The following is a 24501-nucleotide window of genomic DNA, read 5'->3' on the forward strand; positions in this document are numbered from 1 at the left end:
AAGAGAGCATTTGCTATTACAGATGCAGTTCTTAGAATCTCACTAGAGGGTGGTGTTGGTTCTAAAACCAGAGGTTGCTAATCTGCAGTACATTCGTTACTGGGCTGCATTTATACTTAAAGAAAAGGTAAACTTGAGTTTTCTCAGTCTTACCTAAAAGTTGGTAAATGTCAAGTCTGAAACCTCTCAAGGGCCTTATCCAGTTCTGACTGCTTGCAACCCCAGAGGAGAGAGAAAGTAGCTGAGATTACAGGAGGAGTTAAATGGCAGATTCTAATTTCAGCTCCTGCACGAAGTAGTAGACAAGAAACTAAATCTTCTCAGGCCTTCATCTCTTCTGTAAAATAAAAAGGCTGTCCTAGATGACCCCCTTAATCTCCTTGCGTCTCTAAAATTCTGAAATTCTAACAAATTCTGGGTCTTAAAGGCTGAAGAATTTCTGATATTCTTGGACAGCCAAAGGAATATGTATCTCAAATTATCAAAATATTAACAATAAATATATAATTAATGTTATAAATAAGGTTTAGTATAGATTTGGATATTAAAAAGCCTTTAAACCAAATCATCGTCTTCTGTCCAACTAGGGAACCTCACAGCCATCTTTTACATCTACCTGAGCATTCTGTGGTAAATCACAGTGACATTGCATTATCTGAAGATATATCTCTGCTTGGTTGCTAACTTGCTGGAAACTAGCAAAATATGCCTATATAGGATTATCTAGAGAAAGTAGGTTGAACCATTATCAAATAGGGATGTTTTAGGATAGAATAAATCCCCCACCTCATCTTGTACTTAATCAACATCCATCATATCTATGCTTTGCTAGGAGTCACTCTCCAGAGGGATTTAGTTGGTTTAGTTGTCTATTACCCTCACCTCTTTTATCTGATTCCCTTTCCTTGTTATGTTTAGTCACATTGCAGAATGAACTGAAGATCATTTTATGAAACCTGAATCAAATTATTCAGCTCCAGGACCCCAGTAAATCCTAGTTTACCTCTACATGGACTTGACTTCAAAGGGTTGGTGTGAGAGCCTGCAAACCCCTGATGGTGCGAAGCTGCGCTCTGTCACCTCAAACACTTTGACATTAGGGCTCAACACCCCCTTTCCTCCAAATTGCTTTGCTTTGCCAAATGTTTCTTTCCCTCGTCCCCTCCCCCATCCCCGGATTTTGTTGCATCTTCAGGCCCATTTCGAATATCTAAACTTCCTAAAACGTACACGAAGCGCCTGCGGGTGCGCACACGCGCGCGCGCTCACACCTTCGCTCGAGTACACTAGCCGGCTGGGCCGGCTCCCAGTTACAGAACATTCTTCCATTCTTCGCGCTCGGGCACACCCCTTCGCAGTGGGGATTGGTCGGGCCGACCCCTCCTCGGCGACGCTAGGCTCCTAAGAGGCTCAGACGCCTGCCAATCCCCACGGGCTGTCAAAACAAGTCTTCCCTCCCTGTCACAACAGAGCGGAGTGGAGGCCGCCGCCGCCGCCGCCGCCGCAGCCGCACTTCCTGGGGCCGCTGCGCCGCCGTCCGCGGGCAGGTGGCGGGGGCGACGAGCCGCGGGCGTCCGGCTCCGGCCCCCCTCAGGCCGCAAGCGTCCCGGCCTCCGAGGCCGCCCGGCGAGGCGCCCGGTGCCTTTTGTCTGGCGCAGAGCGGGCGTTTGCATCACATTTCGGACACCTCCCTCTCCTTTTCGCCTCTCCTTCTCCCTCCAGCTCACATCTCCTTCCCCATTCCCGCCGCCGTACCCCAGCGGACTGCCGGCCGCCTGGACCAAAGCCCGCGGACGTCTCTATCCAAGCGATGTCTCTTCTCCAGAAAGTTACCGCCGCCGCCGCCCCCGGGCGGTGAAACAAAGTCTGGCAGGGCCGCCTCCGGGTGCAGGAGCGCGCTCGTGCCCAGAGGCTGGACTCCGCTGCCAGGCGTGCCGTCTCCCCCAGAGAGCCCGAAACGCCGGCCATGGCAGAGGGCGCGGCGGGCAGGGAGGGTCCCGCGCCGCTGGACGCAGCCGGATGTGAAGACGACCCCCGAGTGGGTCCGGACGCCGCCTCCGGCGAAGGCGTGGCTGTGGCCCCTGGGGGCCGGTGGAGGGACCGTCGCAGCGGGGTCGCGCTGCCGGGCGCTGCAGGGGCCCCGGCTGACAGCGAGGCTGGCCTCCTGGAGGCTGCGCGGGCGACCCCCCGGCGCAGTAGCATCATCAAGGTAAGCGAGGCCGCGCCGCCCCAAGAGCGTGGGTATGTGTGGTGAGTGGGTCCGGGATCCAGGCAGGATGTGCGGTGTCTGAGGCATCGCAGGCTTGGCATTGTTTTCTCCCACCTCCCTCATTACCAAACCTTCCTTCCTCGTCCGGAGATTCCCAGACTCAGCTCTTGGCCGTGAGAAGCAAAAGTCACTTTTTTTTTTTCCCGACAGCAGAGGAAAAGTTCCGCTCTGCGTCTTTGCGTTTTGATAGATGCTTTCCCTCATTTTCTCTGAAAGCTTCACTAAACGGTTGATGGAAGGATTCAATGTAAATGCAGACCAGGGATGGTTGTGCATTGCTCTCCAGAGAAAGGTTAGCCCCCCGCCCCCCCCCCCCCGCACAGAAAAGGAAATGCACGGTTTACCCTCAAGTGAAACACACACACACACACACACACACACACACACACACACACACACACACACACACACACACACACCCCAAACAGCCCCTTCCCCAACCCAAAAACAACCCTCCAGACTCAAACGGTTCCGAAATCCCAAGAAGCGTGAACTTTCTCGGTAGACAGGCAGAGTTTTCAGCGGACCCTCCGGCCAAGTGGAGAGCGATGGTGGAGCCCTGAGTTTCTGCACTGCAGAAAGAGTGAGCGGAAAGCAATCAATCCCCCTAGCATCATCCCTGGTCTTTGTGGTTACCGCTGCATGCAGGGAAAATGCTTCCCCACCCGTCAACCACCAGACAAGATTTCTCTTCATCTATTTGGCAAGAAATTTGTAAGCCTTCTCTCTCCCTTATCTCTTTCTGTCTTCCTTCCACTTGGGGCTTCTTCCGTTTGAGATTTCATCTTCTGGGTGCAGGACATGTGGTAAGGTATCCTGGAAGTCACTCTCCCACAGGCTTTGGAAAAGGGCCTCTTAGCATAAATGAATGTGAGTAGTCATGTGCATGTGAAATTAAAATTGGTTTTGGTAGAATAAGTAGTCAGTATGGAACTGTGTATGTATGTGTGTGTATTTGTGTGTGTGTGTAAATATATATATATATCCAAAGATGATAGTGAAAGATGGACTTGGAACTTCTTACTATTTTCAATTTACTTGGTGTGCTAATACATTCAAGACCCTTGTTCAGGGTTAAACTGTGTAACCATCTCATAATGCATGTCTCTTTCTCAAGCTCAAACTCCCCTTGCCAGTGTGGGAAGACTGTGCCCACAGTACATCTACCCAGCTCCAAGTATTGTCTAGGCTTTTCCCCAACACTGACACATGGAAGTTTAAAACCAACAGGAAGATTTCTATATAAAAAGAAGAGTGGGTGGTAGTTGCAAATGACTTGTAGTAGTTTTTGTTATTTTGTGCCTTTTAGATTATGTGAAAAGGAGTGTGCTATTCTGGGTGTGAATTTGGATAGAAAAGAGATGATCACTTTTTTTTCTTTTAACCCACAGGTCAGAAGCATATTATTTTGAAACTTAAAAAACAGCACAATTAGGGAACAATTACATTTGGATTCTAAGATATTGATACAACATGAGGTCCTGTGCTGTGAAAACAAATACCTGAAGATAGTTTAAAATAGACCATCATAAAAAACAGTAGGCTCTACAGTGTTGTAAAAAATAAAAGTGACAGAGTGTAAGGAATATACAAATTCTTGCAACTAAATTTGCAATTTTTAAATTGTATTATGTGCTGGTTTATATTTTCAAAAGGACCCTTGCTGAGTAATTGTGCCTCTTTTGTTTTGGAGTTCATTTTTTGTAGCAAAAAAGAGGGAGGCAACAGAATATCAACTTGATCTTTTCCCTATTTAATAGTAGAATGAGCATTTAATAAATGGCCTTTATAATTAAAGATACTAGAAAATGAAGTGAATTGTTATTATTTTAAATTAGGTTTTATTGAAAAAGTAATGTAAGCATATGATAAGAAAAAAAATCAAATGTTACGAAGGAGCATGAAGGGAAGACTCCCAGCCACTCCACACTCCCACTTACATAGTCTGCCCCCATAGCTGTTAACACTTTCTTAAGTATCCTTCCAGAAATATTCCATGCATATGTAGGCATATGTATCTGTATATATCTGTGGTGAGTTATTGATGTTCTTGATTTATATAATAAAATTTAAATAAAGTTTACAAGCCTCATATTTTGAAATTTGCTCCAAATGTTTTTGATCCCCAGTGGGTTGTCCAAAATCATTGTGATGTGTGAGTTAATCTTCAGGAATAACCTGGAAGGTCATTGATGGGCATGGGTCCTTAGTGTCTGTTTTCAGAGGCCTTTATTCCCTTCCAATGGAGAAGAAGTAGGTGATGGGGTTCTGTTCCACACAATCTCTGAGATCAAGGACGTTTCTTGTTTACATCTTGAATCTGCTGCCCCATGGTTAGTTCACTTTAGCAAAGTAAAAAGGAGAGTCTCTAAAAAAGGTCTAGATCTTATAAGAAATACATAGCACATATTCTATATTGAGAGAAAAATGCATTCTTCAGAGTCTGGCCAAGGATTCTTTTTATTTGCATTAAAACATACACAGAAAAGAAAGGCTTTAGTACATTTTATATTAATCTAACTATTAAATTTTCTCTGTTCCAAATAGCCTTAGTATAGTGATAATTCATATTCATGATCATAACTCTGAGCCACTGAAAGATTGTGAATCATCAAATATTAAATTATTTTCAGCTCAGTTTAGGATATTGTTTCTATTCTAATTATTTGACTGTTAATTCTCTATTAACTTGAATATTAGACAAACCAGAATAGTGCATTCCTTTAGCATGCCAGGAAACAGACTATCTTGTATATTAATAAAAGAAATGTCTTGTATATTAACAAAAGGAATGTTTTCAGTAAATTTGCCCTCTCTAATTTGTGAAAACATGGTTTTCGTTGAGAAAACAATTTCCTTCTGAGCTGACGAAGACAATAACAACATTTATCTTTACACATCTTTGTAAAGTTCTTTCTACTATAGTTGTGTTTCTTCCCTTATATGCCAAGTCCTAAGTTTTAAAAAATTTAATAGGAGACTTAAACTAGGTTTTCTTTAATCCATCCATTTCCCCCCTATGTTTTTCTGTGTGATTATTTTTGGTAGCATTGACACTGATAAATGCTGCATGTTTTTGGTAAGTGCATTGTTGAATACCACAATATTGCAATAGACTCCATCTTAATTGCTTTTTGATGACTTGTGGTTTAAAATGACAACTTAGTTACATGCAAGACTGATACTATCTAACAATTATGTACTATTCTGCATGTGAATATATTTCTTTTTAAGAAATTAGACCATTTTTCTTTCTAATATTTGGTATCAACCTTATAAGTTTAAAATATTTAACACTTTAAATTGTAGTTTATGGCTCTTGAGCTCCATAATGTTTTGGAAATAGAAAGCAGTGTAGCTCATTCCTTATACTAGACGATGGGAACTGGGTTACATACATGTTTTCAGAATAGCAGTTGATTTTTCTTCCATTATATGTAACGTATTGAAGGTTTCTACTTTTTCCCTTTCAATTCTACTTAAGTATGAATTCTCTAGGAGAAATCATCATTTGGATCTCATGGACATAGGTTTGTGGGAGGAAGATAGGAGTTGGAAATGAGGTGCTGATATCAGCACTGGAACAGCTAAAGTAATCGCTTTGGTGTTTTTTGTGTCATTATTTTGTGTCATGGCCATTCTCATTTTGTCACGTTCATTGTGGAGCTGGTATAGTGGGTTTCTGAGCCTTCGTTTCAAAGATACGCCTTGGGCACCTGTTGACGCATATCAAAATTATGACTATTTTCAGAGGGGCAAGAGGAATTTTATTCACATTTACTAAGTACCGCCTACTATGAGTCAGGTGCTAAACTAGGGACTTTTATACATTATGTCACTTAATCCTCACAGCAAACCCTCTGAAGGAGAGAAAAGAGGCACAGAAAGCTACTGGTACAATGTGGAGTTAGGGTTCATACCCACGTCTGCTTAACTCCAGAATTTGTGCTCTTATGCTGACTTTCAGAGGCAGGGAGTCCACAGTCTGTGAATACTTTCAATTCACAAGTCATGAATACAATAGGAACATATAAGAGAATGGCAGAAGAGTCTGAATCTTGGGCCTTATGGCTTGGGGGGGAAAATTATCCTTTCTGTACTCCCCCACTTCCTGACCCAGAACACCTCAAGATGGATGGCTCTAGGAGGGGATGGCAAACCTTTCTGTCTTTGGTGATTTTGTGAGGCCTGAACTGTATTTTACAAGGCAGAGCAATTTAGCAGGTGTTTGACTTGTCATCAATAAACGGAGTGCACATCTATTGTTTTACACCAGGCCACTTCTCCCATGCCCCTACAAGCAGTCGGGTTTGTGAGGGGTTGTACTCTCTTTTAGACGGATACAGAAAGGGAACAAGTACCCGGGGCATAGGAATATGTAGTATTCCAGGAGAGTGATGAAATGGGGCTCTTAAGTTGGGGCTCTGAAAGCATCTTGGTATGACAGCTATGAAAGATGACTTAGGTATGATTGAAAAATAAAAATTTTAGGCACACTATAAGTTAAATAGGCTTCTGTAAATTGGCTTGGGAATTAATCAGCATTTGTAGACTTTTTTTTGCCTACAGAAATATGTGTTAAAATTTCCAAATAACCAACTTATGGGTGAATTTTGGAAAAGCAACCAACCTTTACAGTGAGCATGCCTTCAGTTGGGGGCGCTCCTCCTAAGGTAAGATTCAGCTGTATAGATAGTGTTGAACTTAGGTTGATTGGTTTATTATCCCAGCAACTTTAGTTAAAGTGTTTACTCTCACTGAAATTGCCATAGAAACATGGACACATTTCACTTTAGAAGTGGTTGCCTCTCATTGTGGTGCCTTTCTGATCTGATTTCTTATAATACCTCTTAAGAGTATTAGGAATAAAATTTAGAGAAAGAGCTTTGTCCTATTTTGATGAAAGATTTTAGAAATGCCTGTCAATTAGTGTTTGCTATTGCTATCAGAATTTACACCATTCGTTTACCTTCTTGGAAAATGTTTTAAGTTTCAAAAAGTGTAAGTTAATGACATAGTCATTGAGAGGTGACATATACATTGCAATTTAGCTAAATAGTTTTTTTCCTCAGTTTTTTTCCATTTTATAGTAGAGAAAACAAGTAATTAAATTTTGTACTGTAAAATGTCAATTGAACATATATTGCCAAATAACACCTCAGGCACAGCAGGGTGTTATGAAAAGACATCAGGAGAAGCCGACTTTACCTTCAGTGTGAATGAACAAACAATCCATTACTGCTTCTAGGGAATGCCAAAGCAACTGGTTGGGCAGTGGACCAGGAGTAGCTCAGTCTGCCCTGCTCCTCCATCACTTTTGTTCAGCTTGAATGACTGTGAACATTAAATATAATTCCGTTTTTCAGGAGCAATGTCCCAACTGAGATATGTGTAAGACTGTATGTTTAAAACAATGGTCCAACTGAAAATGACTAAAGAGCAGTAAAGAGGCAGGAGCAACTTTTTGTTTCCTATTGGGATCTCAGCACCAGTAAATGAACCATCGGTTATTAGATGGGAAGAGAGAAAAAATTTGATTGAACTTTCTATCTAAATCAAAGGTAAGAAATCAGTAAACCTTATTATAGTGAAACCTGTCAGTTCTATAAATCTTTTTTTATTAACATATAATGTATTATTTGTTTCAGGGGTACAGGTCTGTGATTCACCAGTCTTACACAATTCACAGCGCTCACCATAGCACATACCCTCCCCAATGTCCATCACCTAGCCACTCCATCCCTTCCACCCCCACCACTCCAGCAACCCTCAGTTTGTTTCCTAAAATCTTATATTTTGATAAGTGTTTTAATAACATCAAAAGGGTTTGTTTGTAGTTTTATTGAATCTTATTTATCTCTGCATCCCAGTTCCTATAATAGGGTACAATAGACAAAATTTATTGTGATTATTGAGTATGCTAAAAGTGATCATGAGGGACGCCTGCATGGCTCAGTTGGTTAAGAGTCTGCCTTTGGCTCAGGTCATGATCCCAGAGTCCTGGGATCCAGTCCCACATCGGACTCCTTGCTCAGCAGGGAGCCTGCTTCTCCCTCTGCTTGTGCTCTCTCTCTTTCTCTGGCAAATAAATAAATAAATAAATAATCTTAAAATAAATAAATAAAATGATCATGAAAATTTTCACTAAATGGTCAACTTCTATAACAACAATTTTTTGTCTTATTTTAAGTTGTCACCAATGTTCTATGTATCTCAGCTAACACTTGATGGCAACAAAATAATAGTATGACAAAGTATTGGAATAGTTCCTTGGATTGAAAATTGAATTTGATTTGTCATTTTATTTGTAATATCTTATGTGTATGTGTTTAAGAGAGATATAATCTAGTTTATTTTCAACTATACCATTTTAACTCATTTCACTAATAATTAATCTAGCATTACTTTGAGAAAAGTGGGATTGTACATAGTGAATAGAAAGGAATCATTATTTATATTATTATTAACACTCCAGGAAGAAGAAAGGCAGGTTAAATTTGAAAACAATGCAATCCATCTAAAGCAAAACAAAACAATCTAAAAACTAAACTATTTTAGAAAGTGTGCTTAGTTTCCAAAGATCTCTTAATTCATATTTGTAAATTTATAAAAGTGTATAGCAATTACAGGCAAGGATGTTGTGTTTTTCCTTAACAATACAACTTTGTATTCAAAAGATTAAAACACCTTTGAAAGATAATATCTACTTTGTTAATTCTTTCATGCTGACTGTTCAAGAGTCTTTTAAAAGATGCTAAGTCTGTATTAGACTAAGCATGGGCAATATGCATAAGTTGGCAAACTTGTATTATTGTGTGGTACGATGTGATGGTTAGAAATGATTGTGAGATTGTATTCAGAATACCTTCTCTTTGAGGTGTTGAGGGAGATAAATGCACAAGGAAGGCAAAAAGAGACAAAAGAACACCAAGATTTCAAGGCAGAACTCTAGAAAGTTGGACCTGATCACCTTGTAGGGGCATTCCCCTAAGGCACAAGTGATTTCAGACCAAAGTAGGCCAAATAGCTTGTGTGCTTAAAACCCTCACCCCACATCCCAGTTCTGACAGCCAATGATGAGGATGGGCGGGCTGCTCACGAGCACAACTCTTAGGGCCAGAAAGTAAGGAGTCAGCAGGTGGAGAGTGCGTTCCCTACAAGCCTCCCTTGACTCAGGCTGGGTTAGTGTCTGGTTCAGAAAAAGGGCACCTGTGTAAGAAGAACCAGTGCAAAAGGCACTAGTTCTGACCCCCTTCAGGTCAACTCTTGATGTTGGGTTCAGGACAAAGAGAGAACACCACGCTATGTGTACTCTGACCTTTCTCTCCTTTGAAAGCTTTGCTTCCATAAAACATAGTCCATCATTGTCCTTGAACTTGTAATTTCTTAATTATCCTGACTAATTTTTGGAGGACATGGTGGAGGAGGACATAGGAGTTGTGCTCCCCCTAGAGGGTGACATATAAGATGCAAAGACATCCTCAGCATTTGGTGAACTGAAATATTTTGGAACGATTGATTCTCTGCTATAATTAAATATTACATATTTAGAAATATTATTAATAATTCAATAGATTTCTTTTTAGATTTAATCTAATAGATCTTGAAGAGATTTTCCTATTGAGACATTTTCTTTATAATAAAAGCAAAAGCTTATATAACTTCTATTATAGTCTGGCATTGTTGTAAGCACTTAATGTGTGTTAATTTAGTCAAACCTCACAATAACCATGAGGTGAGTATTTTTTATTATTATCTCCATTTTTATAGGTGGAGAGATAAGTGACTTGCCAAGCCAGGAAATAGACTCAAATAGTCTAGCTCTAGAGGTTGCTTTAATCTTTATATTATACATCCTCTTAAATAATATTGATTTAAACCTTAACCACTGTGGATGAAATGGCAGACATTTTATGCTTACCTTAAAAACTAAGTTTAGCTGACAAATTTAAAAGAAGTGATTCTGAAAAACAGTTTTGGGAAGCTCTTAAGGATTATTTGAATACATTTTTTAAATACATTTTTAAAGTTTTATAACCTTTCATGTAAAATACCTGTGACTTTATGTTAGTATTGTTCTCCACCTTATCTTGAGAGGAGTGGAACTCTTATTAGCATTTTACTCTTTGACCAGAATTAGCATATTTACCATGCGACATAGCTTGTGATCCAACTTTGGTATAAATTACACAGGCTAAAGAATGGCTTGTTACTTAATCACTGTAATTTGATATGATTTATTTTATGGTTTGATAATTTTGTCTTCCAGCATCAATAAATCAATAAGGAGTATTTGAGTTTTTAACCCAAGGAAGCTGTAATTTTGTTAAGTGGTAGTGTATATGATGTTGTATGATTGAGATTTCCTTCCAGTTACATTTGAGGTAAGTGTAGTTCCTCACACATAGGAGGAGCTTGGCAAATATTTGTGGGTTTCCATTAAAATGAAAGTCTATGTAGTTATTTATTTTATTATTATTATTATTATTTTTTGGTGGGAGATAGAAATTCCAAATATGTGAGAAATTCAAATACATGATTATGTCAAGAAATTACTGTGCTTATGGCTGCTTTATTGTGTTAAAGGTAATGAGCCTGTTCTGCTGTTCAGAGATATAGTATGGTGACCAAATGGTACTCAGAGGTTTGTCCCCATCACTTAGAGACTGGCTAGGTATTAAAGGCATAGTCAGCCCTTCTGCTGAAATATCCATATGTTAGTTTTTATTATCTATCTGCAGTTATGTTAAATTGTTATTATTTTTAAAGATTTTATTTATTTATTCATTTGAGAGAAAGCATGAGCGGGGCAGGGGTTGGGGAGAGGAGCAGAGGGAGGAGCAGAGGGAGAGGGACAAGCAAACTCACACTAAACATGGAGTCTGATGCAGGGCTCGATCCCATAACCCTGAGATCATGACCTGAGCTGAAATCAAGAGTTGGCTGCTTAACAGACTGAGCCACCCAGGCACCCTGCAGTTATGTTAAATTATTGAAAAGTCATTGGACCTTGGCTTTTTCTTTCTCTTTCTGTTTTCTTATTGCAGCATTTGCACTATAAGATATTTGGTCACATTCTCTTAAAGCGGATTTTTTTTTTTGAAAGAAGAAAATAAGGCTTTCCCCAAACATCTGAAACATAAAGGAATATTTTCCCTATACTTTCTTATGTTCAGTAAGTATGGGATCAGACAAGTTTTGTGATAAATGCAGAGGTGTATGCGTATGTGCATAGTGTGTACACGCTTGTGCTAGACACAATGGAAGTCAGAAGCCTCAATAGCAGATGACCTTTTGATCCTATAGCTGTGGGGGAATGGCTCATGACCTTTTCTGAGTCAAAGAAAGAAAAGACTGGAAAGAGTGTGTAATGGTGGTGGCATCCAACAGCCCCCCTCTCTACCAAGTCTCCATATAAGTTGGGACTGATGCTCATCTCCTCTCTGGAAGGTACTCAGTCCCTCTCTGTGAGGGATCATCAGAGCCCTTAATACTGTCCTGGGTGTGGAGAAAGGGAACACTATAGAAGATGGCCAGGAGTCTTGCTGGTGCCCCACCCAAAGAAACCATTTGGATAGAGGGACTCTTAACAAAATACTGGGGCAGGGGCTGGGTGAGGGGTAAGAGGAAGAGGTCAGTGTCCAAGTCAGACCTCTAACACCAGGATGATGAATATGCAGGGAGGGAGGAGACTGTGGAGACCCCGCAACTCCAGAGAGTCTGTGTTTGGATGCCTGCCTCACAGAATGCCAAAGGTCAGTTTAGTGTTAACCTAAGGAGCAGAGAAAACTAACCCAGTGAGGCCTGCAACATCCCTCTGGGACTATCTATGGAAGACCTTGGCCTCTCCAATTCCTCCTCCAGCTGAGCTCTAGGAGGGAAGGGCAGAGAGGAAGAGAAAGGGAGAAGTGGGCAGAGTAGACCCACCCCTAGCTCCAACCACTATAACCACCATTCTAGCTTGCCTTGTGGGTAATGGGGTAAAGAAGAGGACTTTGAATTGAACATGAGATTGAAGTTTCAAAATGAATAGGACTGAGTTTTTAAGAACTTGAAAGAACCCTTCTAACAATTGAGAGAGACCAAAACATTATGGAGTTTGAGCGAGCAATTGGTAATAATCAGAGTACCCAGGGAAAAGAGGATCTGAGATGGTATAGTTGGGAAAAATAAAACTCACATGTTTGTAGTCTAACAATTTGAGACTGCTTAACTATAAATTACATTATTATAGAATTGGAGAGCTTAGAGATCATTCTCTAAATTTACCCCTTCACTTACTAAGCATGGCTGTCCACCATCTCTCCCATTTATCCAGGGCACCATTATGGGGAACTGTTTGTGATACCATGGATAGGGAATGGAGGATTCTTTAAAGATTTCATGGTATGGTATACAATAACAGGTACTAATATTATCAAGATCTGATAATATAATAATAATTCTGATAGCATGATAAGACATAGCTATCATTATCATTTCAACCCTAGAGATGAGGAAGCTGAGGCTCTAAGAGGTGTGGAAACTTGTTTTAGGTCTCACAGCTATTAAGGTGGTTGGAGGGCAAAGCTTTTCCTCCCTATTTTCTTTTATCCACCAAACCTGCAACTCCAATACTCCAAATTTCCAAAAATCAGTAATTTAAGAACATATTGATCTGGTTGGAATGGGGCCAGGCAAAAAACAAAGTTAAGGTGGTTCAACCTTGCATTGTTCTGCAATAAAAGCAACCATCATTTATTGAGCTAGGTGCCCATACATCATTTCATTTAAGTTGGAAGTCAGAGGGATCTAAGAAACAGTAATAAATCAAAGGTGATTGTTTTGGCACACCTCCTAGATTGGGAGTTTGGGTTTCTTACTCATCCAAACCTACATTTTAGAAACGCTAAATATATTGCTGCTGTAAGAAATTACCACAAGCTTAGTGGCTTCAAACAACACAAATTTATTATCGTATAGTTCTAGAGGTCTGAAGTCTGAAATGTGCCTTACTGGGCTAAAATCAAGATATTATCAGGGCTGTGTTCCTTTTTGGAGGTTCTGGGGAAGATCTTTTTTTTTTTTTTTTCTCCTTTTAGCATCTAGAATCTGCCTCCTTTTTTTTGGATCATGGATCCTTCCATCTTCAAAACCAATGATGGCTGGTAGAGTCTTTCTCACATCACCCACCCTAACTTTGATTTTCTACCTTGCTCGCTTCTAATTCTTATGCCTCCTTCTTCCGTATTAGAGTATCTGTGGGATTACATTAGGCTAACCCAGATGATCCAGGATAATCTTCCTATTTTAAAGTTGGTTGATGAGCAACCTTAATTCCATCTGTAGTGTTAATTCCCTTTTGCCATGGAAACTAATATATTCACAGGTTCTGGGGAATAGGACATAAAAATCTTTGGGGGCCATGATTCTATCACATCCCAGTTTCAGAACTAGGTAATGGCTATAGTGACGATTTTTTCCAATCTCAGATGAATTTTATAAGATTCCTTAAACAAAATGATAATTTGTTAACAAATATGAATAGTCCATTGGGTTAAGATTCAGGATTTTGATAGTTTTATTTTACTTTTTAAAAGATCGTACTTATTTATTTGACAGAGAGAGAGTGCAGGAGCAGGGGCCGGGAGGGGCAGAGGGAGAGGGAGAAGCAGATTCACCACTGAGCAGGGAGGCAGCCGCACAGGGGCTTAATCCCAGGACCCTGGGATCATGACCTGAGCTGAAAGCAGATGCTTAACCAACTGAGTCACCGAGGCGCTCCTTGGTAGTAGTTTTAAAGAAAGACAATTAGTTTATGGATTTTAGGAACATTTCATTTTTAAATGCATTTGCAGTTTTACATGTTTTACTTTTTTATGCTTTAATATAGAACTTTAATAGAAAATTGAACTGAAAGAATCCTTAGAGTTTATTTTGTAATAGTTGAATCCACCTCTTTGCAGATTTGGAAACTGAGACTTAGAGAGGTTACAGACTTCCTCAAATCATAAAGCAAATTGGTGGATAACTACTTTTTATGATCTCATAAGATTTAAAAGAAGAGGATTCAGTTTTCTGAGTTTATTCTTAATGTATCCTTCATCACAAGGGCACCTGGGTGGCTCAGTCAGTTAAGCATCCGATTTTTTTTTTTAAGATTTTATTTATTTATTTGAGAGAGAGAATGAGAGAGAGAGAGCGCATGAGAGGGGGGAGGGTCAGAGGGAGAAGCAGACTCCCTGCCAAGCAGGGAGTCCGATGTGGGGCTCGATTCCGGGACTCCAAGATCATGACCTGAGCCGAAGGCAGTGGCTTAACCAACTGAGCCACCCAGGCGCCCCTAGGCATCTGATTTTGACTCGGGTTATGATCTCAGGGTCCTGGGATTGAGCCCCGCGCAGGAATCCCTGCTCAGTGTGGAGTCAGCTTCTCCCTCTGCCCCTCCCCCTGCTTGTGCTCACTCTCCTCCTCTCTCTCTGTCTCAAATAAATAAATAGAATCTTTAAAAAATATATATTTATATCCTTCACAACAATTGAAGGACAATTTTCAGGTTCTCACAACATTCTTGTGTGTTTGATTTTATTCTGAGTAGACTGTACCTCTGAAACTCTCTGGAAAAATAGATTCCATTGATCTCTATATTTGAGCAAGTGTCCACCTCTACCCTCACTGTTAAAAGTATAAAACTTCCCAAATCATAATTGGGAAAAAAGGGACAATGTTGCAGACAGGGGAAGATTTTCTGTGGTGAAGGTGTGGGTGATTTTGTTAGGGAATGAGACTTCATTTTATTTTTTTCCTTAAGATGTATTTTGATGAGTCCTAGTGGCTAGTTTGTAAAATCAACTATTTATTTTACCTTTTTCAACTTTAGTGAATAAGATCCACTTGAAGAATCATATTTTAGAAGCTACTTGTAACACCTATACAAAACACATACTTACCTGGGCCTTGGGTCATTATCGTGTATGCATTGTCAGTGTAAGTCCAGCCCGTGTGGCAATGTAAGGTGTTAAAATAAGAATAAAGTCCACATAACTGTGGACTTTATAATATAATATAATATAATATAATATAATATAATATAATATCAATTATATTATATTCTTAGTGCTGCATATATTTAAAGTGTAATTTCCATGCAAGCTTACAACATAGAGAACCAATTGCTATCTGGTTTCATGGATAATAAGACCAGCTTATGGAATGTTTTCCATTGTATAAAGCCTGTTAAAAGCCAGAAGGGAGAAACAGTACTCTCCACTGACTTTGGGATCAATTGAGGACATAAAATCTTTATGTAGTGGGTGTAATGGCATTAAACAAGATAAAAAAGTTAGAATTATAATTGAAAAAATTCCTGGATGTAGATATTAGATATTTACTTATATAAAACGAAACAGTGCACAGGATATTTTTGTTGTTTTGAACTCCTTCAAGAAAAGTCTGGAGAAAACCAAACTGTGGCTTAAGTCCTTTAACAACTATGACTAATATCTTACTATCTTTTAATTTTTTTTTTTTTTTTACCAAGTACAAAACATTGCTCTGAGGCTTCTTAAGGACATAACTTTGCGTTTATCTGATTATGTCTTAAATTTTTCTGAACCCTTATTCATGGTTTTGATTTTGATATTTAGTTTTTACAGTTGTAAATGGTTTGAACATTTTAAAGGTCAAGTAGATGACTAAGGTAGATTATTTGTCTTTTTCCTATAAGGATCTTGGTGCTATGACCCTCAAGGGAGTGTCTTCTTAGTTTTTTTTTTTTTCAAGTATTTTTTTTCTTCTTCTATCATTTGGGTCTTTTCCTTCCTAAACTATTCTGTTTCTAGCTTTCAGAGAGTGTACCATTGGTGGTGGCACCCAGCCCTTGAAAGTGTTGCTTGCTTTATGGTTGGCTTGATATACACCAGAATTTAAAATTTCACTCTAAAAAGCTTTATTAAAGATAGAATTTAGCTGAGAATATTTGTACACAAATCTCTGAACCTTTGAAATTAAAGAGTTCACTTTCCATATTTATAAATACTTTTTCATTTATTAGGAAGCTAAGTTGCTCTAACAAAGAGATCCAAACGTATAGTGCTTAAGCAAGATAGAAGTTTATTTCTCTAGTAAGTAACATTCTACCAGTAGGCAGATTGTGAATCAGGTAAGTAGCTCTGCTCCATAAAGTAATTCAGGGATCCAGGTTCTTTTCTCTTCTTTTTGGGCCATCCCCTTCATGTTTGTTTTCTTGTACCTTTGATTAAACTGTCCCACCACCACCACATTCCCCTTCTAGCCCATAGGAAGGAGGAAAACAAAGGTGGAGGGCAAGTAGCTTTTCTAAAGGAAGTGACCTGTAAGTTGCACATATCACTTCCACTCATATCCCATTGACCCATTATTGATATGGCCATACCCAGCTACAAAAGACTGGGAAATATAGTCTCTACCTAGGTGGCCATGTGCTAAGCTTAAAGTTTAGGAGATTTTTATTAGTAAAATGAAGAAGTTTTGTTAAGGTTAAAAGAATTAGTTATGGAATATATTCTTATTTATTTAAGTCATGGAATATATATTTAATTTGGAGAAGCAATCATAGTATTTTGTGATATGAGGGAGTTCAACATTACTGTAATATGTTTTTGGATTCACATTGTTTGATTTGGTTAGGGCAACTGATGAGAACAGCTCTTGTGCTACTAAACCCTATTTCAATACCTGTATGAACCAGTTAACTTCAATATTGTGTCTCACAGACACAGACTGCACTTTTATCTTGATTTGCAAATGCATACCATATGTGAATCATAGAGAAACTCCAAACAAGAACAATACAGTATGTCTTGAAAAACTACTGTGTGCCACACACTGTGGGAAAGAATCTAATGGAGTATCTTCAGTGAGGCTTTGGAGGTTGTCATGTGCAGTTAACCACACTAGAACTGGAACCCCTGTAGATGCATAGATATTGGCTTCCAGTCAGTAGGGAGCTCCCTCTCTCGCAGGGGAGACAATTCCATTTTCAGGCTCCTGTCATTTGAAAATACTCATGTCTTGAGCCCAGGTAAAATTCTTCTCTGATGCATTTCCTAGTCAGGCTGATTTCTATCTAGAGCTAGAAAGAGTAAGTTTAATTACTCATGTAACAACTTTTGACATATTTGAAAGGAGTTATGTGGATATCTCCTCCCACACTCCCATGATAATAATAACCCCTAACATTTATTGAGTGCTTATCATGTCTTACTTTACATGTATTAACTCACATAAGTCTCACTAGGGTTATGAATTAGGGTCTATCTACCCCATTTCATTGATGAGGAAACTGAGGCACAGGAAGGTTAAATAACTTGCCCAGATTCACACAGCAAGTCAGTGGCATGTTATTCTTTATCCGTATTTTGTATAAAATTTTGTTCTTAGATCACAATGCTAGTTGCTATGCCAGTTGCACTGTGGTCAACTGTATTAGACTGTTTTACCTCCCTTTTTCTGGATGCTATATTTCTATGAATACAACCATCAGGGGAATTTTCCTTCTGAGGGAAAAAAAAAAAGTATTTCATTGATAGCAGTTCAGCAAGTTGTCTTTGTATTCCAGAGGCTATGCTCCTGAATTTGAGAGGATCTAATGGGTTGACTGAGGATATGATGAGCTTGATATGGCAGCTCCATTAAATTTAATATGCTATGTAAAGCCATTGTACTTTTATTAAATGGGTGAGTAATTGGTAAAAAAAACAACTGTAGTTAAGAAAGATTTCCTTAATAGCTGTGTGAAACAATGGAGATAATTAAGAGAGTGGCTAAAAGTTTCTAGAATTAGGTGCTAGGTCCAGGAGGTAATGTACCACTACCTTTCCAGGGATAGGTCCTAGAATTAGATTACCAGAATTGAAATCTTGATTCTCTCTTTATTAGCTGTGGTGACATTAGGCAGGTCACCTAATCTCTTTGACCCTCAGCTTCACCACTATAGCAGAACCTACCTCATAGGGTGGTTGGGTGGTTGAAGTGAGAGAATTCATATAGAGTGCTTAGCTAAGTAGTTGGCACATGGTAGATAGTCAATAAATGTTAGTTATTAGGGGAGGGGGGTAGGGGGATGGGTTAGCCTGGTGATGGGTATTGAGGAGGGCACGTTCTGCATGGAGCACTGGGTGTTATGAACAAACAATGAATCATGGAACACTGCACCAAAAACTAATGATGTAATATATGGTGATTAACATAACAATAAAAAAATAAAAAAAAAATAAATGTTAGTTATTATTATTTAGAAATGGAAAAGAAAACCTGAGACTAGTATTGAAGTAGGAATTGTCAGGACTTTTCAGAGATATAAAGGAATCAGTAAGTAAAAATAATTCCTAAGATTTTGATCATGGAAGTCTTTGAAGAGAGTAGTATTTTTAAGTTATGGAGCAAAATGTCTTGTAGCTGCTGTGTATAATCTAACTGGGTTTGGGATGGTCTCTTTTCTAAAGTGATAGGGTCTCCAGTGTCTCTGCTCATGGTCTTTGGAGTTGTAGAGACTGGTCTTCATTGATTTTTCTCTGATTTCTTGCAGCATTACGAAGAAGAATGCACAGAAACTTTGATTTTTGTTGATGTAGTTATTAAGGAAATTGAAGTTTCCCATCCCTACCAAAAAAGTTCTGTAAACCAACTAGCAGTATATGTAATTGTTACATTCTTTGCTCCTTCTTGACAAAAATTGTGCGGTTTTTGCTAGAGGGTCAAGTTTGTGCAAAGATGGGTTTCAACTTCCACAAATTCTACAGTAAAAGAATTGAGCTATTTGTGAGTTTAGTGTAGCTCTGTTTAGTTCAGCAAATGATTTTTTAAGTGCCTACTTTATTTGACATACTGCTGTGTGCTCAGTTTTGATCATTCTCTAGTCTAAAATCTCATCTTAACGAATATATAATGGAGCTTTTTTTTTTTCTTGCTTCGAGTTGATTTAAATTTTAGAAAAAGCCACCATAACCCCGGCCTTGGCACTAACTCAGCCTTAATGGACACCTGAAACTTAGTAAAGGTATGTATTAGAAGTAGCTTCCACATTAATTTAGCTGAACTGGTTTCACCTTACACTTCAACTAAATCTTTGCTTTTTATTGAATAAAAGACCTCTCACAGCTAATTACTTCAGAGTCCCTTTTTCTCCTGGAATGAGGCTCATTTTGGGAAAGTTTGTGAATACATATAAAACGTGAATGAAAACTTGACTACATATGAAAAAAATCATGTCTGACTCAGACTCAGGTTTTCTGTTCTGTTTTCCATGTTCGATGGTGAATTCCTTAAAAGCAAGAACTCTTTCAAACTGTTTGGTTTGTGGTCCTCAGAAGGGACCGCAAAAGGACAGAGTATAATGCTTTGTAAAGATGGGGACTTTAAATAAATAATGACCAATCTTAAAATAAATCCTTAAAATTAAGGAAAGAGTGAACCATAACTTTGGCAGCTATTACTCAATTTATTATGAGTAATAGTATGGTTAAGGGGCAATGCTGTTTGTTTTTTTCTGAAGCCTTTTCAAGCAAGGCAGCTGAGATCCACAGAGCTTTCTCCTTGTCTTCTGTTTTAGGTGTTGCCATCTGCCAGGTTCTTACAGGTGGGGTGCAAGTCAGGTTTGAAAAGGATATGTAACATTCTCTGTCTCTCTCCTTATACTCACTAGATTTAAACCACATCTTCTTTTGTAATTACTATTTTTTTGGTACCATGTTTTTGTTTTTTATTGAGATATAATTGACGTGTAATATATTAGTTTCAGGTGTACAACATAAGGGTTTGATATTTGGATATATTGTGAAATGATCACCACAATAAGTTTGTTTAACATCCATCACCACACAGTTACAATTTTTTTTTTGCGATGAGAACTTTTAAGATCTACTCTCTTAGCAACTTTCAAATATACAATACAGTATTATTAACTATAGTCATTATGCTAGACAGTACATTCCCAGGACTTACTTATTTTATAACTGGAAGTTTGTACCTTTTGACCACTTTTACCCATTTAACCTACCCCCAACACCCCACCTCTGGCAACCACTAATCTGTTTTCTGTATCTATTACTTGGATCTTTTTTAAGATTCCACATATAAGTGAGATATTTTTCTTTCTCTGACTTGTTACACTTTGCATAATGCCCTCAGGGTCTCCATCCATGTTGTTAAAAATGGCATGGTTTCCTTTTTTTTATTGCTGAATGATAATATTGTGATATATATATCTCACATTTTTTTTTAATCTATTCATCCATTGATGGGCACTTAGGTTGTTTCCCTGTCTTAGCTGCTGTAAATAATGCTGCAGTGAACATAGGGGTGCATGTATCTTTTCGAGTTAGTGTTGTCATTTTCTTCAGATAAATACCCAGAAGTGGAATTGCTGGATCCACAGCTTCCTTTATTAAGGCATCCTGAGTATTTGGAATTTTGGCTGGAATCCTTGTGCAAACCAATGCATTAATCTGAAAGGTTGTAGTAAGAACTAAAGATAATATATTGCTGCTGGATGACCTTGGGTCCAATCCTAGCATACCTACCAGTAAACTTAATTGAGGATCCAGTATTCCTGGCAGTTTAAAGGCTGTAAACTCTTTCAGTAGAACAAATAAGCAGTATTATTAAGGCTTGTCAGCTATTACCTTGATTTTGGCAAAAGGAAATGAATTAGAACCTATCTTATAAACACTGGGAAATTACAGTATCCTTAGTTTATTCTTATTAGTCTCATGTCACCAACTCTGACAAGAGGGACCACATTTTAGATTTTTCTTGTGTCCTCTATAGCTCCTACTAAGCATTAGGCATAGTCTTGATGTATTTCTCTCCCAAATTGAATCAAGATCACTTATTCTCTTCCACATTTCTGAAAGAATTCTTTACCTGAGTTAACACAGTCTACTATTGCTAGGTTGACTTTACTTAATAGGAACTTAAATCTTTGGGAGTCAGTTTGGGTGGGGAAGGGGACAGAGACTAGATAATTTGATCTGGGATCTTGGAATCTCAGCTTTGCTACTTAAAAATTGTGTGTTCATGAGCAAGTTTTAAAACTTTTTCTAAGCCTCAGTTTCTTCTTTGGTAAAATGAGAGTTCTGTTGCCTGCCTTTCAAGTTTGCTATATGGCCTGGAGGTGAGGAATACAACGTCTATATAGATATATTTGATATATTTTGGGCCGTACCTAAAAAAGATGGCACTTGACAAGACGTTTAACTAACAGCTCCTCTAAGAAAAATACTGATCATTGGGTAGTAATGAAAAGTCTATCACTCTGTAAAAATTTTTTACAGCACATTTTATATGCTTTCCCAGCAACTGTGGTCAGTATTTCTTTCTGAGTGGCTTTTCACCCAATCTCACAACAGTAGTGTGCTAGCATCCTAAGAAGCAATCCTATGGGCTGCCACCATCTCTTAATCAAACCATGTATGACATTCATTCAGTCAAATTATCCTTCTGTTATCACGAGATGCTTTGCCCACAGTCATTTAAATTAATGTGTGTGAACATGGGCCATGTCTGTCATCTGAGACATGCCTCCTACACCTCATTCTCTGAGTTACAACTAAAATAAAAACAAAATTAATTCTTTTGGTAATTATATATAAAGGAATTTCTTGGTTGTGACAAATTTTATCTCATTCATTCAAATATTGAAAATTAATTTGATATATAATACTACATACGTCAGGGTGGGAGGGATGTGAGCCTACAGTGTCTCATTATTCAATGTTTTATGTTATTGTACCTTTAAATATATACTTAATATCTCTGCTGTGGTGCCAAGGCCACTGAAATTTGACTCTACCAACAGACTTTTTGGCAATGCTCATCAATTTTTTTCATGCTATAAAACATTTGGCAAAGTTACTTTTAATGATTGATTCATTCAACTGTCTGTTCATTGATACTTCTGCTATTTGTAATAGAAATTCGAAGGTGATAGAGACATGCTTTATACCCAATTTATTAAAACTAGAATCTCATATAGAAAATAAGTTCTTTAAAAGGGGTGTAGATTTGAGCTCCAAGCAGGTGCTTAAAAATGCTTATTGAGTGAATGAATATATCTAGCCCCATGTATCTGTTTGCTGGATATTTCCACATCCTTGGATTTGTCCTTTTCTGTGTTCCCCATCTTCCCAGTTGCTCTTGTAGCAATCTTGGTTCTGCCTCCTGAATAGTTAGTTCTCACTGCTCCTCTAATTTCAGCTACTTCCACACTTGGCTTCTATCACCACAGCATCTTCTTAGCTAGCTTTTCGTCCCAATCACCTTCTTTGCCCTACTCCATTCACTATAACAATAGTAGTAGAGTCTCATTTCTAAAAGGCAAATCTAGTTGTATCATATTCCTGCTGAAAACTTTTTGATGACTTCCCACTGCCCTCGGAATAAAGTACAAATTTCTTTACATGGTTCAGGAGGCCAGGTACAATGTGGATCCTGTTAATCTTTCCAGCTCCATCTCCTACCATGTCCTACCTCTCACCTTCTATTCTATGAGATGACCCTATATTAGATGACTATATTAGAGACCATAGTGCCCTGCCCATAGCTGCTCAATATACATTAGCTATTCTTATTTTTCTTGATGTGCCTTCTCTGAAAGTGGCACAACTTGGAAAAATGTTTTAGGAGCATTAAACAAGGGACGTTGGAAGGGAGAGAAGGTCAGAACTGAAAAGAGGACATAATAAGATAGTTTAGGTGCCAGCCAATAAATGGATCATAGATACCATGATAGAGACTAAGAAATTATTGAATCCATTAAATTTTTGAAAAACATTTTTGGGGGTTGGTTTTGAAAAATAATTTAGTGTAGCATATAAAAAGGACTCTGTTGGATCTTGAAATTTATTGTTTCCTGAGATTATGATCTAGGTTAGCAAAGTTGCCAGGTATTCACTCTTCAAGATTTACATTGTTTTCCAGTGTCCCCAAATGGTTACAGTACCGTTGTTAAGTGTTTAGTTGGCTACAGAATTTCCTTAGATTGTGATTTTTAGTCAATGGAATATGATGACTCACAGGGAATGTAACTGTTTTCTGTCTTAGTTTACTGATCTTTATCTTTATGTGGCCAAAAGTCTATGTTTCTGTTATTCTCACAGATTACCAAATGTGCTTGTGTGTAAGGGAGGAAATAAAATGTAATTTGGCTAACATTTTGTGTCTAGCATGACAAATATTATTAATAACTCAAGGTTGAATCATTTAGGTCATGATTTAGAGATAAAGACAAGTTTTCACTACTGTTGTTCTGTAGTATTGCTATACTTTGGGTTGAAAGATTTGTTTTCATTAGTTTAAATAGATCTTTTGAAAATATCAGTATTTCAGGGATGCTTTATTTAACAGAACTTTTTGCAAGAGATTGGTTGGTTTATCTGATGACTTGGCAAATAGCTTTGGAATAATATAAATGCTACCTAAAGGATTTTCTTATACTATTAACAAGTTTCAATGATCAAAATTACCTGAGTCCAAAACTTAAGAAAACTGACAGTAAAATAAAACATTTTATTTAATACCTTTGAATTTTTAAAATTAGATTCAAAGTTTTAATTTTTTGCTAATTCAATATGTTTGATTAAGTGGAATTATTTATCTAGCATGGGATTTAAAAACTCTTATGATTAGATGATTATTCAACAGTCGAGTATGGATTTTTTTTTAAGTATGGATTTTTGTATAACATTTAGTAATGGTGATTTGGAAATTTAGAATAAATCTTTTAAAACTTCTCATAGCTTTGTGGTGTCAGGGGAACCTTTGTAAAAATATCTACACAGTGATGTGAAATGCACTTGTATGGACAGAGAATTGATTGCTATGATCAATTTTATAATTATGTACATAAATCCATAATTGAATATTCCAGTCATCGCTATTTGGGTAAAAACTGTTGTGCCCTCTTAAGAAGCATATCAAGAATGATGGAAACAAAGTGTCTTTAACTGTCCTAAATCCATTCTATAAATGGTTACCACTTTCTTTCAAAAATTAGGAATCCTATTGAATTCATTTCAGATCTTTACATAGTCTGCCAGCTGATTATATAATTACATGCCAGGTAGCACAAAGCATGATTTATGATACTATTGTTATAGTGTCCTTACTAAGTAGAAGAATAAAAAAATAGAAAGTATAGTATTAGTAGAAATACTGTAGGTAGGGTTGTCAGACAAAATTTAGGACATCCAGTTAAATTTGTGTTTCAGATAAAC

General features: G+C 38.1%; 1 protein-coding gene across 2 annotated transcripts in view; it reads left to right on the forward strand.

Annotated features, from left to right (window-relative positions):
- The first annotated feature begins 1827 nt into the window (after positions 1 to 1827).
- PLCL1 (phospholipase C like 1 (inactive)) overlaps positions 1828 to 24501 on the forward strand; it is a 339289-nt gene continuing 316615 nt past the window's right edge. The window contains exon 1 of one of the 2 annotated variants that reach the window (XM_027590767.2): positions 1828 to 2209. In XM_027590767.2, the coding sequence (XP_027446568.1) occupies positions 1967 to 2209 (243 nt within the window). In that variant the 5' untranslated portion in view covers positions 1828 to 1966. The remainder of the gene's footprint in view (positions 2210 to 24501) is intronic. The other variant, XM_027590766.2, reaches the window with a different exon arrangement.

The sequence above is a fragment of the Zalophus californianus genome, chromosome 3 (genome assembly GCF_009762305.2).
Source record: "Zalophus californianus isolate mZalCal1 chromosome 3, mZalCal1.pri.v2, whole genome shotgun sequence".
Classification (NCBI taxonomy): domain Eukaryota; kingdom Metazoa; phylum Chordata; class Mammalia; order Carnivora; family Otariidae; genus Zalophus; species Zalophus californianus.